Here is a 15,863-nt window from a genome sequence, read left to right on the forward strand (position 1 = left end):
GTAAACGCTATGTTACATTAAATAAAATTGACTAACACACGGTGGTCTAGCACCGTAGCACTTGTACAGCTCTGCACAAAAGTATCTCGATATGGATGATAAATGTCGTTTTTATCATTCTGTTCATAGACCAGGGAACATCGATATTGCATTATGCATATTATTGTGTTGTGTTTAACAATTGTAACTCCAGTCCGTACCTTCACATCTCGCTATGCCAGTAATACTCAGGTGCTACTTCGAGTTCCTCATCGGCGTGGAATCCAGTAAAAAAAAAAAAAAACCCATGTCGTAGCAAGCACTTGCGCGGACAGGCAACCCAATCAGAGGGGACGCAAGGAGGAGAGGGATTTTACTGCTCATAGAACTATCACGTAACAGGTGAATTCAAGAACACACACACGCCCGCGCACACATTCATTGCGCAGTGCGCAAGGGCACTTATTTCTGAAAATTACATCCAAAAGCAGTGTTTTTGAGGGTGCTGAGCTAGGGGGTGCTGAGCTCGTTTTTGGGGGTGCTTGAGCACCCCCAAAAAGAGGCTAAACACGCCCCTGTGTGACAGAGAGAGAGATGCTTATGGAACTGATCAGCCTACAAATAAAAATTTATTTTCTTTATCATCTTTTCTCGATAAAGAAAAAGACACCACGTTGCTTTGAATGTGATTGGTTGAAGTGGCTCTCATCAAGAAAACTGGCCAATGACAACTGTGCGCGCGCCTTCTTTTTTGAAAATCCGTCAGTTGGATCCGGCAGAGCGATCGGTAGATCTCTATGGCTCTGGATACGGCGCGAGCGTCAGTCGGCAGTGTTGCCAGATTGGGCGGTTTTGAATTCTACTTTGCGGGCGTAAAATGGCTTGGGCTGGTTGACAAAAATTGGGCGGGTTTGACGTTAGTTCGGCGGGTTTTTATCAGATGTTTATATAGTTTCACTCCCACTAGAAAGCAGAGATGGGAGAGAATGTAAACACCTAAGCCGAATGATGTTCTTGAATATGCGAAGGAAATCAGGAAAAACAACTGAGGCAAGTCAGAGACCTAGTTTACCCAGCACCCCTTAGGTATTTTAAACAACCAAAATCGAGCATTGGCCTAAATTAATCATTAACAATAATCTCATTCAGTATTATTTAAACAAAAAAATGTCGATGTAACTGTAAGACTAATATGAATGTGTGTAATGTAGTGCAGAAACTGAACTCATAAACTAGTAAATAAGAATGACGCAATCCATTCTCCATTTTCTCTTCTCATGTTACATTCAGCCATGCATCGCAGCCTCACTTTTTTTTTAATTGAAGTATATAAAACAGGTACAATCTAACAAATCCACAAAAATCAGGATAACAGATGAAGAAAATACATGGATGTAGACAAAAATAAATTAAGCAGAATAACTAGGCCTATAAAATTAATAAAACAAAAAAAAGATAAATAAATAAAAAATAAATAACCTCAGCAATGCAGATGTTAGATATGCATCGTAGCCTAACATAGCCTACATAATATGATGCGTGTGCGCCACCTACTGGTGCATGTAGGATTCAGAACACAGCAGATGATTGCAGAGTTATAATCTGATTGAACCACACGGAGCCGAGTACCAGACAGCAGATTCTTCACCTCCAGCACTGACGGGCTCATGCTGTTATTTGTTCAATTTACAAATAGTATACTGGACTTTAGCTGCATATTTTTACTTTACAAGATAGGCATCAAGTACATTTTACATTTTGGGCGGTTTTAAGTGCATGTTGGCGGGTTTTGAACATATTTTGGGCTGGAAAACGTCAGCAGTATCTGGCAACCCTGTCAGTCGGTCCACTAGTGAACTATCTGAGCACTAATGGATTACCTGGATTATTACCTGGATTATTTTACATCTGCTTGCCATTTTATTTTGACTGAATCCGAGTTGTGGGATTTCGACGGAGAACAAAAACAGTAACTGCTTGATTAATAAATATTTATTCACTGAATGAATACCTAGCAGTACATCCAAGTTGGAATGAATCAACATTTATGTTAAGTTCCATGTACTTATATACATACTATATAAATTCACTGATACTTCTCATTCTAATTCCAGAGACGCTCATCAAGGCAAGGTGATGATGCTTATTTTCATGCAGTTATATGCTAAGAAAAACAGCGTATGAATATTATATTCCATTTCTTTCAGGTCCCCTATATGGACTAAATACCACAAAATACTACACACTGGACTTTGATATCAAACTGCTTTGAAGATTTTTACATTAGCTCCCCCCTAAATTACACAGAAATACAGTATATGATAAGGCTTATGCTTGTCTTGGAGAGATGTTACAGAGATGTTATATTTGGCCTTATGTATGTGTGTTATGTATGTGTAACTGCCTGTTTATTTCTTAATATTTTTACATTCTCATTTCCAACACTGATAACTGCTAATGATGAGAAATTTGCTTATGTTTTTTGTAGATCAAGCGTTTGAACAAGGTTTACAGCAGAGAACAGGCACCCAACGGAGAGACAAGTCTACCATTAGTAAGTATCAACTGCGATATATAAGACAAGATATTAGTTCAAACAGGAGGCTTGGAAGAAGAGCTGGAAATACAAGAGCTGGAAATACAAACAAGTCATCAGTTACAACTCACATGGGCCTCTCAGTTGGCTCTTTTCACACGTGACTTTTGCTACACTTCTGCCACAGAAGATTTTCAAATGTGTGTGGTGATTTGTGTGCGTGTGATTCTTTTTCACATTTACAGTCGATACAGACACAACTCTCCGCACAGATTTGTAAATAGTTTTACCGTGAGCCGAAGTCACGCTCCTTCCGGTGTGCCCCATGGGACCTTATTTCAGAAAAGGTTTGTCAGTCAATGGTGAGAGACAAATTATTTCTTGAGCCTGTTTGAATTGAACCGTGAATCACACATGATGTTTGTCAATTTAAAAGATGATTTTACAAGTAAAGAAAGTCGTAGCTTGTCGTAGATATAGTAAAGAACCATAGTCATTAACAGCGACATAGCCGTTAGCTCGACACATAATGAGGGGAAAAGTATTAAAAGAGATGAAAATGACTACAAGTCTGCTGTTGTTGAGAGCTGCAGCACTGTGAAAGAAGAGTTAGTCAGTTAAAGGGATAGTTCGGATCTTTTGACATGAAGCTGTATGACATCCTTATTAGCAGTGTCGTGCATCAACAGTGACTTTCCCCCTACTGCGTCCTGTGAGCAGAGTTCCGGACGGTTTTGGTGTTGAAATGCGGCCTGCCAACCTATGCTGCCGACAGCCGCACCTGTTTACAGTGTGTACAGTGTTCACACGGTTTTGTGTTACAAATGTATTACTCTTTTGAATGCATATTGTTTTGAGAAGCAAAACGCTTTATTTTTGCGACCCCAGCCAACCAGCCGGAACTACGTATTTCAACACCAAGACCGGGCCGGAACTCTGCTCACAGGACGCAGTCGGGGGAAAGTCACTGTTGATGCACGACACTGCTAATAAGGATGTCATACAGCTTCATGTCAAAAGATCCGAACTATCCCTTTAAGTCCGTGAGAGCTGCTTGTAGGACTGGCTTTCTGTGAATGCTGAACAAGACAACGTCACTTATGTGAGTTGTCTTTATAATTACGTATTTTCACAGGCTTTTACTTCAATAGTTTTACAATAAACTTCGACTTCCCTGACAAGCAAACTTATCTTTTAAATCGACAACATCGATATACTGTATTTGTGAATCAAGGCTCAATTCAAACAGGATCAAAAAATAATTTGTCTCTTTCCATTAACAATACATACATACATGTCTTCTCACTAATGAACAATCAGCGTTATCCTGTTTTTATTTCAGTCTGAAAGACACAAAATCCGTTGCTAATTTTGTGTTTTAAAGAAACAAACTAAGTTTGTCTCTCACTTGCAGTTTTAAACAAACTAAATATGTTTGAAAGAAAAGAAGTTTGCTTGTCCTGCCAGAGGTGGGATTCAAACCCCATATCAGGTTTAATCAATTAAACCATAGGGTGTAGTGACACACTTATGGCTTTTATTTTAGAAAGTTGCAAAAAAAAGAAAAAAAAGTTCACACCTCCAAATAGCAAACTGCAAACTCCTCCTGGTTGTTTAAATAAACGGTAAAAAAAAAAATCTACTTTTTATAGGAAGGACATTTCAGTAGATCTTACTTTTTCCTTTTTCCTTTCCCCCCCCCACCAGATGCACCAAAGATCCAGCTGATTTCTGGCAATTTGGAGGAGGATTCTTCTTCTGCTACATTGCACTGTCACTTCAGATTCATTGACCTTTTGTGGTATGTTTTTTGATTTTGCTTAGTAGTACACTGTATATTTAGGGTTCTAAATCAAGAATGTAATGCTTGTCCACAAATACTACAAATATTATCAGAACGACAGTATACAGAGCCCCCAAGGGTCAGGAGAATGATGTGGAAAACAAAACTGAAATGGAAAATGCAAGCTAAAAAACAACAGACCACAACCCCCTCAGCCCAAAAGCTATCCACCTGTTTCAAAGGTGAGATAGTACCATTAACAGAGAAGATACACATATGGAGAAATAGAATTTTTAGTTTTTCATTTCCTCCTGGGGGGCTCTGAAGAACTGTTTGTGAATAATTGGTTGATAATGTAAATGTACAACTCAATACATTAATTAAAGGGGTTTTAGAATCAACAGTGGTGTGTATTTTGTTTGTAATTAAGTTCAAGTTGAGAATAATTAACAGTGAAAATATTTAGGGTTTTTGTTTGGCAGTCGTACCTGCCAGTCATACAGTTTTTTAAGGTGGTTTTTAAGGCGTATTAAAGGAGTTTGATCATAATAATTTAGCAAAAATCTGTAGAATAACAGTATTTTTCGGCAGAACTCTTAGCATTGTCACTTTATTAAAAGTGTTTGATCGTAATAATTTAGGAAAAATCTGTAAAATAATGGTATTTTTCTGCAGACCATTTAATGAAAATTTCTGTAAAAGTAATGTTTCTGGACTTAATTTGAATTAGGATAGTTTACCTTAATTTTACGGTTTTTGTTTGGCAGCCGTAGCTGCCAGTCATTGACCGTTTTTTGACAGTTTTTTTTTTTTTCCAGTGTGGGACAACATTTCTCTTTAAAAACTACAGCAATTGGTCTCCTCAGTTCCCAAATGTTTACAGAGCGTTGTTAAAAGAAGAGGTGATGCAACACAGTGGTAAACACGCCCCTGTCCTTTCTTGAAATCTGTTGCTGACATCAAATTCAAAATGAGCATTTATTAAAAAAAATTGTCAGTTTCAGCATTCAATCTGTTGTCTTTGTCCTATTTTCAATGAAATATCAGGTTTCCATGATTTGCAAATTATCGCATTCTGTTTTTATTTTCAGTTTACAGAGCGTCCCAATTTTTTTGGAATTGGTGTTGTATTTGTCAGTGTACAAAATGACACATCATACTTTTTATCCATTTATATCTACACTTAATGTTGTGGAACATCCATGAAATGAGTTAGATCCTGTTGTCACTTACGTTATAGCAGCTATAAGTGAGTCGTTCCCTCACCAGCCTCCTTTTTTCTCTCTCTCGAAATTAACAAGACAAAAAACAGATCTTGTTGTGTATCGTGAAGACGTCACACTGCATGAATAAGCAGTGAATTTAACAATGCTTCCAAAATGTTGCACATAATGTGGACTGAACATCCATTTACAGTCAGAATCGACTTGTTCAGCTCCCAAATGGCTCGTCACTGTTTGTTTGTTTTTTGCTCCTCTTTTGCCGAATTACATACAGCTGAAATTTAATAGAACCTTATAAATCCAGGTTTATCTGCGAGTTTGGGATTTTTATTCAAATATTACAGTCAAAGCCTTGCAGAATAAAAGATAAGAGCACAGGAGAATAAAGTTTCCCCCAGTGATGGAGTTTCTGTGCTGAACTCATTTTCAGACAGAAGCATTTAATACTGAGGTCAGGATGTCAGCAAGCCACTGTAGAGTACCTTGCAAAAGTATTCATCCCCCTTGGTGTTTGTCCTGTTTTGTTGCGTTACAAGCTGGAATTAAAATGGATTTTTGGAGGGTTAGCACCATTTGATTTACACAACATGCTGACTACTTTAAAGGTGAAAATTGTTGTTTTATTGTAACACAAACAATAATTAAGATGAAAAAACAGAAATCTCGAGTGTGCATAGGTATTCACCCCCTTTCGTGTGAAACCCCTAAATAAGAGCTGCTCCAACCAATTCACTTCATAAGTCACATAATTAGTTGATTAAGATCCACTTGTGTACAATCAAAGTGTCACATGATCTGTCACATGACATCTGTATAAATCAACCTGTTCTGGAAGGACCCTGAGTCTGCAACATGAAAACCAAGGAGCCTCCAAACAGGTCAGAGACAAAGTTGTGGAGACGTATAGATCAGGATTGGGTTATAAAAAAAATCCCAGACTTTGAATATCCCATGGTGCACCATTAAATCCATTATAGCAAAATGGAAAGAATATGGCACCACTACAAACCTGACAAGAGAAGGCTCTGCCCACCAAAGCTCACAGACCAGGCAAGGAGGGCATTAATCAGAGATGCAACAAAGACACCAAAGATAACACTGAAGGAGCTGCAAAGATCCACAGCGGAGATGGGAGTATCTGTCCATAGGACCACTTTAAGCTGTACACTCCACAGAGTGGGACTTTATGGAAGAATGGCCAGAAAAAAGCCATTGCTTACAGGAACAAAAATAAGAAGAAAACATGTTTGCAGTTTGCCCAACAATATGTGGCAGACTCCTCAAACAAATGAAAGAAGATTCTCTGGTCAGATGAGACTAAAATTGGTCTTCATGGCCATCATGGGAAATGCCAAGTGTGGCGCAAACCCAACATCCTGAGAACACCATTCCTACAGTGAAGCATGGTGGTGGCAGCATCATGCTGTGGGGATATTTTTCATCTGCAGGGACAGGAAAGCTGGTCAGGACTGAAGGAAAGATGGATGTCACTAAATACAGGGCAATTCTGGACGAAAACCTGTTTGAGTCAGCCAGAGGTTTGAGACTGAGATGAAGGTTCACGTTCCAGCAGGACAATTATCCTAAACATTCTGCGAAAGCTACACTGGAGTGGTTTAAAGGGAAACATTTAAATGTCTTGGAATGGCTTGAACAAAGCCCAGAACTCAAACCAACTGAGAATCTGTGGCATAACTTGAAGATTGCTGTACACCAACGCAACCCATCTAACTTGAAGGAGTGTGAGCAGTTTTTGCCTTGATGAATGGGCAAAAATCCCAGTGGCTAGATGTGCTAAGCTAACAGGGACATACCCCAGGAGACTTGCAGCTGTAATTGCAGCAAAAGGTGGCTCTACAAAGTATTGACTTTGGGGGGTTAATACCTATTCACACTCCAGATTTCTGTTTTTTCACCTTAATTATTGTTTGTGGCACAATAAAACAACAATTTTCACCTTTAAAGTGGTTGGCATGTTGTGTAAATCAAATGGTTCTAACCCCCCCAAAATCCATTTTAATTCCAGCTTGTAATGCGACAAAACAGGACAAACACCAAGGGGGATGAATACTTTTGCAAGACACTTTATAATGGTGCAAGGAATTGATCCAGAAGGTGGCAGCAATGCAATAATAAGGATGGTGACTGCCTTTCAACACAAGAAAGAAGAAGAAGCAGACAGGAAGTGTGAACCCTTCAGGAGTGTTAGTAAATCTCAAGTGGGATATTGACAAAGAAACAATGATCATTCTCTATAAATCTTTAATTTTATCATGTCTTGATTATGGTTGGGAAGTTTATGATACTGGATGTATTTCTAGGAAAAGACAATTAGATGTTATTCAAAATCAATGCCTTAGAATCTGCACTGGTGCTCTTCAATGTACTCCTATCTCTGTTTTGGAGATAGACTGCTCGATTATACCTTTAGACCTAAGAAGAGAATTCAAACAAACTCAAAGTGCAATTAAATATAGATCTTTTGAAGATCATCCAACAAAAAAAAAGTTTTTTAGAAGAACAAAATTGTGACATTAATCTTCACTTTTGTCCTATATTTTCTAAAGTTGTTCGTTTGGTTAATAGTCTTCCGTTTCCAGTTTGTAATCCTTTGGTTGATCCTTTTCCATTCTGGGAATCCCAATCTCCAAAAGTTGACTTGGATTTAGTCGCTAAAATCTCTAAACAAGAGGATAGTAGTTGCTACATGTTACAATCGGCATTAGAACACATTCAACTCAAATACAATCAACACTTAGATATATTTACTGATTGTTCAAATAAAGATTTTGATTGTGCATCTGGTGTTGTAATTCCAAGTCAAAATATTCAAAAAGATTATAAAATCTCAAATGGTACTTTTTCTAGAGCTGAGTTACTAGCAATTACAAATGCTTTGGAACTTCTTATTGAGAAACCTCGCTTTCAAAGTGTGATATTTACTGACATTCCTTGTCTGCCTTACAAAAAATTCAAAAGGAAGATAATGACATAGAATTATTAGCTTTCCGATATCTTATGTACAAGTCTTATGGGTGGTAAGGTTGTTTTTTGTTGGATTCCAGCTCCTGTGGGTATTAAAGGAAATGAAATGGCTGATAAATTAGCCAAAAGATCAGTAAATCAAACCTATTATGACATTCATTACCCTTTTACCACTTCTGATATTACAAAACATATCAAAGATGCTATTTTTACAATATGGCAAGACGGATGGGAAAATTGCTAAACTGGTTGATTCTTCAACCAACTTGAACCAAATATTGCAACACATACCACATATTCTGACAGAAACAAACACAGGAGAATTACAAGACTGAGATTTGGAAAATATCTACTGAATGATACACAATTTCTTTAAAAAAAAAACCCTCCAATCAGTGTCCAACTTGTGGTGTAAAAGAATGTCAAACACCTGCTTCTAGATTGTTTCAAATATCCAAACTTTCATGATAAAATTATTCAAAAAATGAGAAATAAACAATTACATATTAAAAACTTACTTTTACATAAAGAATTTTATGATGACATAAGTTTTTATTATTGAAAAAGAAATAAAATTAATTTTGAAAAAAAAAAGAAACTTGTATTTAATGTGTGTGTGCTTGGTCACAATACGTGAACTAGTAGTTCCAATCCTTATTGGACGCCAAATCACTTGGAGTGGGAGCATCCCTAAAAGAAGCTCAAGTTAGTAAATCTCCTCAGCTGTGAGCCGGGTTTATTCTGGATAGATCACCTGTTGATGATCTCGCTTCATCTCTGTCTTTCCCTTTGATTTTAATGATATTTCTAGTGGATGGAGTTTGAACCCTGCACTGACTGGGATTAGATAAAGTCTTGTTTTAACACTACTAGCAGATTTTTTTCTTCTGCCTTTCAGGAGATTCATTTCAGTCTGTTAACAATGTTAAAATGACCCAAAGGTAAAATGACCCGTGTCAGTGTGGGTTTCCTCCTGGTTCTCCAGTGTTCTCCTACTTCTCAAAGACACATCTAATGACTGATTGAGGCGACTCAGGATCTCTGATCTCAAACATATTCATCTACCAACTTCATTTCCATCTCAACAACCTGTTCATGAGAAAGAATTCTTCATCGACCCAGAATAATGTTCTTGATAAAACATGGTGTCAGGAATAAAACAGGATGAGGCATGCTGCTCCAGGAAACTAATCTGCGATGAGGTGGTGGGATGTGACCCAACACAAAGTGGATTAGTTTCCATTAACAGCACGTCATGAAGGGTTCAGGCACTAATGAAGGCTGGAGCACTCATACTGAGTGAAATGGAGATTATGTTTAATAAAGATCCACTTTTGTGATTTCTATTCGCAGTAAACAATGCAAAATCAATAAAATACGGTTTTCCTTCCTGACAGCTGCGTCCTCCTCACTTTTAAAATGGCTCCAACATTTTTTAGGGATGAAGATCAGTTTAAAGATGTCACGAGGAAAAAGCTGTTCAAGTGAAACAATTGTAATTTATCAACAAGGCTGAAAGTTGTGCTTGAGGTGTCAGTAGGTGGAAAAGTCAAGAAAATTAAGATCCATTCTGTGAGTATTTCATGAAATTAATCCTCATCAGTGCAGCTATTTGGGTTATATTTCTGCACTGAAGGGAGATGAAATGGTTAATAGAGGAGTGTTCATGATCTCTCTGTGTTTGTGCTCCTCCTCTCTCTCTCTCTCTCTGACACACAGACAATGAGGAAGTAACTTGTCATTTCAGATAAAACAAACTGATCTCTCTCTCTCTCTTAATCGGTGTGAGTTCAGGAAAATGGCTGAGGCCAGTATTTCAGTAGATCAGCTTTCTGTGGACCAGTTCATGTGTCCAGTGTGTCTGGATCTCCTGAAGGATCCGGTGACTATCTCCTGTGGTCACAGTTTCTGTAAGGCGTGTATTAATGGCTGCTGGGATCAGGAGGATCAGAAGGGCGTCTACAGCTGTCCTCAGTGCAGAGACACTTTCATGACAAGGCCTGTTCTACGCAGAAACAACATGCTGGATGAAGTGGTGGAGAAACTGAAGAAGACTGAAGTCCAAGCTGCTTCTCCTGCTCACTGTTACGCTGGACCTGGAGATGTGGAGTGTGATTTCTGCACCGGGAGAAAACACAAAGCCGTCAAGTCCTGTCTGATGTGTTTGGCTTCATTTTGTGAAACTCATCTGAAACCTCACTATGAAGTTTCTTCATGGAAAAAACACACATTAATTGAAGCCTCAGCAAAACTCCAAGAGAAGATCTGCTCTGAACATAACAAGCTGATTGAGATCTACTGTCGTACTGATCAAATATGTATTTGCTCTTTGTGCATGTTGGATAAACATAAAGACCATGACGCTGTTTCAGTTGCAGCAGAAAGAGCTGAGAAACAGGTGAGAACTAGAAATCTTTCCAGAATTAAATCATCTTAATTATAGTTTCCCATCTAGAAACAGGTGCTTTAGTCAGTGATATGATTTGAACTTTAATTTCAATGTGTGTCTCAATCAGAAGGATTCTGTAAAAGCTGATTAAAATTGTCTGTGTTCTGGTGAACAGAGTGTTAAATTTATCTTCAGTGATGGTCGTAATCTGGTTCAGGGTGGGTTTCCTGATAACGTTGCCCTTTAGAACAAAAGAGAGAGCTGAGAGACTCTCTTAAGGAACGAACGTTGTCTCTGTGTGTGGTTTTCCGGAACTCACTCATAAGAAGGAGTCTAAAGAGCAACAGGACGAAGAGCGTCTTTGCAGTTGGTGTCCCCGATATAGGCATTAGTAGCTGCTAAAGGCAATCGTACTGTCGTTGCTGAAGGCATTAGTAGTTGCTAAATCCAGTCGATAAGGTCACATGGTGCTCGTTTTTAACCAAAATCTAATGAAATATAAAGTGTTTAAAATAAGATAATATATAGTATCATCTGTAAGCATTACATATATAATGTGGTAATTAATTAATGAAACTATTTTATGTTTTTGGCAATTTTTTTATTCCAAGCGTGTTTTTAATGAAATGAACAAATGTTCACATGAAAGAATGAGCAAATAATAAGCTACATAATGAGGTAAATGTGTTCCCCGTGCTCGCTCATTTCACTGTTACCCCCCGATCATGCAGTCAGGATTATTTCAGCTGTTCTCCACAGTGCAGAGTGGGCCATGTTCTCCCTTATAAGTGCACAGAGAGAGAGAGAGAGAGAGAGAGAGAGAGAGAGAGAGCGAGAGGGGGGTTTTGATCTGTGTGTAGTGTGTACCGAAGGAGGTTTATTATATATAGTCAACCTTATATAGAAGGTCAATTCAACCTTCTTAGGTACACACTACACACACATCAAAACCTCTCTCTCTCGCTCTCTCTCTCTCACACACACACCATTAGAGGTGCAGAAATGTCTCATTTATAACACTAAATTAGTTAATAACTCGCCTAATGGAGCTAAATTTGATTAAAATATAGTGATATAAATGTGACATTCTGATATCCATACGTAATTCCATAACATACTGAAATATATTCATCGTGTTTTGTGTATATTTATTTAATAATTAACAGAGCTGGACAAAGAACCCAACTTCATTATTTAAGTCAAAGTACAGATCCCACTGGGCAAATGTTACTCCGATACAAGTGAAAGTTGGACAGTCAAATTTTTACTTCAGTTAAAGTACTGCAGTATTTGCTTTTAAAAATCCTTAAGTATTAAAAGTACATTTTCTGTCAATGCATTGTTGTATTATAGCCACAACGCTTACAAAACCTAATGCCTCTGAAACACCTGACTGGATTTACTGACTAACTTGTAGAACCTGTAGAATAAACGCCTGGTAGAATGTTACACAATGAAACACAACTGAACTGAAAAAGACCCACTGTCATTTTCATTTTTTTTTTTTTTTATTGTAACCCTCCTCCCCACCGCCACAAAGCAGCATGGTAGTGTTCTGACCCAGCTCTGGCAGTGTGTGCACACATGTATGTGTGTGTTAATCAGGAAGACAGTGGAACAGCTGTAAATGCAGCTTGCTCAGAAAATAAAAAGGACAATCCAACCTGATTAAAACCCAGATCCGCACCTCGAGCTTAATAACAGCCCAACAGCAACTCTGCTTTAAGCAAGACAACAAAAAAAAAAATGTGCAAGACCATCATCTGACATCAAAACAAAAAATTCCAGCAATTTGTTAAGTGTATGTATTCATGCACATATGAATCTGCCTGTGGAATCATGTCAGTGAAGCTCCACCTGACATGCTAGCAAACTCTTTTCAAACTCGAAATCATATTGGGCAGCTAATATTACGAGAAAATAAAGATTTCTACTTTTTGTTTAATTGGCAAGATTATGACAAAGCATTTCTGAAAGGACTTCAGAAAAGTGAACGTTATTCATGTTAGTGTAACTCCGTTTTTACATGCTAACTAACAGTGTCCAAGTTAACTAGCTATGTGTAAACATTAGCCGTGGACAAGGCGATGGCAACTTGGCAAATCCACAGAAAGCCATTTGACTAATCAGACTGTGTAGCTATTGCAATGTTATCGTGAGCTCTAAAGCACAGACAACTTCACTGCAAGCTTTCTCTTGGAATAAAACGTTTATATCCCTCAATATGCTTCCGCAGGTCGGATGGGGAGTTTTTGTAGGCTGTGATGTGCTGCGTTTTAGGCAAACAAAGCAAACATTTAAAATGAAACAACTCTTTATTCCTTTCAGAAAACTGAACCATGGGTTCTAGCTATAGAACCGTGGGTGTGTGCATTCCCCAGAAGAACCGCCTCCTTCCATTCTGCCATCAACTGATCGTGTTAAATAATGCTGCGGAGAAATCAGTGATCTTGATTTTATCCAGTCTATGGACGTGACGTGACCCTAGTGATTACTGATAGACTGTCTCAGTGTCACCTGCGGAAAAACCAATCACGTTTTAGAAAAGAAAAGAAAAAAACATCCACTTTCAAAGCTGCTTCATAGTAACGAGTAACGAGGACCTTGATAGAAATGTAGTGGAGTAAAAAGTACGATATTTTGTCTTTCAAATGTAGTGAAGTTAAAAGAAAGAAAGAAAGCTTTATTTGTCACATGCACACTTCAAGCACAGTGAAATTCATCCTCTGCATTTAACCCATCTGAAGCAGTAAACACATGCGCACACACACCCAGAGCAGTGGGCAGCCACACAGCACCCGGGTACCTCAGCCCAAGGCCGCCCCACATCAACCCAACTGCATGTCTTTGGACTGTGGGGGAAACCGGAGCACCTGGAGGAAACCCACGCAGACACGGGGAGAACATGCAAACTCCACACAGAAAGGCCCTCGCCGGCCACTGGGTTCAAACCCAGAACCTTCTTGCTGTGAGGCGACAGCGCTAACCACTACACCACCGTGCCGTCTGTGAAAAGTCATAAGTTTAAAAAAAAAAACACTCAAGTAAAGTACAGATACTCAAAAAGTGTACTTCAGTACAGAACTCAAGTAAATGTACTTCGTTACTGTCCACCTCTGATAATTAACTCGATGTACTTGCAATGTACAAAAAAACTAATTGAACACCACCAGCAGATTCAATGTTGTTCGGGAAAACCACGTTAGCTTGATGATGGATCTTAAGAGGTCATTTAAAACTCTCTTGGCCTTAAGATGCTTTCGGGAAACCCAGCCCAGACCAGTTAGTGAACATTTCTCTCTCTCTCTCTCTCTCTCTCTCTCTCACACACACACACACACACACACACACACACACACACACACACACACACAGAGTACATAACCTTCAGAGTGAAACATGAATGTACTTTGAACTGACATTAATATGGAACCAGTTCGCTCGTACTGTATAAAAAGCTGAATGTATTTTATTTGTCCTCAGAGTGAGTTAAAGGAGGAGCAGATGAAATCCCAGCAGAGAATCCAGGAGAAGCAGAAGAAGGTGCAGGAGCTGAAACAGGCTGTGAACACTATAAAGGTGAGCAGTGAGCAGAGACAGAGCTGCTCCTAGAAACACACACAACATGGACAACGAGTCATTTACAGTCCCAGTAAGAGAGGGAATGATAGATGAGCTTTAAATCTTGTGTGTGTGTGTGTGTGTGTGTGTGTGTGTGTGTGTGTGTGTGTGTGTGTGTGTGTGTGTGTCCTAACAGCTCAGTGCACAGACAGCAGTGGAGGACAGTGAGAGGATCTTTACTGAGCTGATCAGCTCCATGGAGAAAAAGCGCTGGGAGGTGACGGAGCTGATCAGAGATCAGGAGAAGGCTGAACTGAGTCGAGCTGAACGACTCCTGGAGCAACTGGAGCAGGAGATTGCTGATCTTCAGAGGAGAGTCACTGAGCTGGAGCAGCTTTCACACACACACGATCACATCCATTTCCTCCAGGTAACACTCACTGTCTGATCTACAGAGCCAGCTGTTCCTCACACACTCTCTAAAACACCTCTCATTAAGGGAACAATAAATGTCCCTGTCTGACATCACAAGTGGGTTTTACATTTCATTTGCTTTCTGTAGGTTTTAGCTTCTGGACGTCGCTCTCCTACAATCGACAGACCAGATTTTCACACATCCAGTGTCACGGTCCATCAACATCTCTCATTTGATGGAGTGAGGAATTCTCTCTCAGATCTGAAAAAGAGACTCGAGGAATTCTGTGAGGAGGAATTCAACAAAATGCCTCCACATGGTAAGAGGAGCTGTTCCTGCTGGAGAAACACAGTGATGTGTTATTTCTTAGCGATGCTCCTGCTTTCTTTTCTGCAGACACTTTATTCACCCGACACTTTGAACTAAAACACTGATTTAAAATGAATAAACTGACTGGATCACTTTAAACTCTTTCCATCTTTTACACAAACTCATGTTTCCATTTTTCTCTCCACAGCTGCAGCAGTTCAGATCATTTCAGGACCAGAACCACAGAGCAGAGAAGACTTTCTGAAATGTACATCTAACACACACACACACACACGTCTAGGCCTGTCATGATCACAAATTTTGTTGGACAATATATTGTCTCAAATTATTGCGATAAACGATATTATTGTTGACGTCTTTTCAAGACAATTTTATGCCACTAGTAAAATCATAATGATCATGCAAATACACCCTTTCATAGAACAGTAAACTTTTTAATTAATTCGACTTATTCAATTCAACAGTGGAACATAAAAAATAAATATAAACAAATAAGCTAAAGAAATAAAACAACAATCAAACAAAACCACTCACAACAAAAACAATAAATAAAATACAATTTATGGCTCTTAAAAATTGCACTGAAGTGAATATTAACTTGGCACAGGGTAATAAAAAGACATTCTTTTCTTCACAGGCAACATTCTGCCAATCCAGTTTCT

General features: G+C 38.7%; 2 protein-coding genes and 1 long non-coding RNA gene across 4 annotated transcripts in view; all 3 read left to right on the top strand.

Moving 5' to 3' along the window:
• LOC132877956 (tripartite motif-containing protein 16-like) overlaps positions 1 to 15,863 on the top strand; it is a 471,908-nt gene that overhangs the window by 296,630 nt on the left and 159,415 nt on the right. The gene's annotated exons all lie outside the window — the stretch shown is intronic.
• On the top strand, positions 2,468 to 5,267 carry LOC132871735 (uncharacterized). Its single transcript, XR_009651335.1, has 3 exons — positions 2,468 to 2,533; positions 4,223 to 4,316; positions 5,117 to 5,267. It is a non-coding gene; the product is annotated as an uncharacterized LOC132871735 (long non-coding RNA).
• On the top strand, positions 10,225 to 11,003 carry LOC132878272 (E3 ubiquitin/ISG15 ligase TRIM25-like). The gene has a single exon (XM_060913654.1). It carries the CDS (start codon positions 10,305 to 10,307, stop codon positions 10,941 to 10,943), a length of 639 nt encoding a protein of 212 aa, XP_060769637.1. The 5' UTR covers positions 10,225 to 10,304; the 3' UTR covers positions 10,944 to 11,003.

This window comes from Neoarius graeffei, chromosome 2, assembly GCF_027579695.1.
Source record: "Neoarius graeffei isolate fNeoGra1 chromosome 2, fNeoGra1.pri, whole genome shotgun sequence".
NCBI classification, from domain to species: domain Eukaryota; kingdom Metazoa; phylum Chordata; class Actinopteri; order Siluriformes; family Ariidae; genus Neoarius; species Neoarius graeffei.

Excerpts from the sequence above, each read along its gene's own strand:
- LOC132878272 (XM_060913654.1), top strand. The coding sequence starts at position 10,305 with ATGGCTGAGGCCAGTATTTCAGTAGATCAGCTTTCTGTGGACCAGTTC.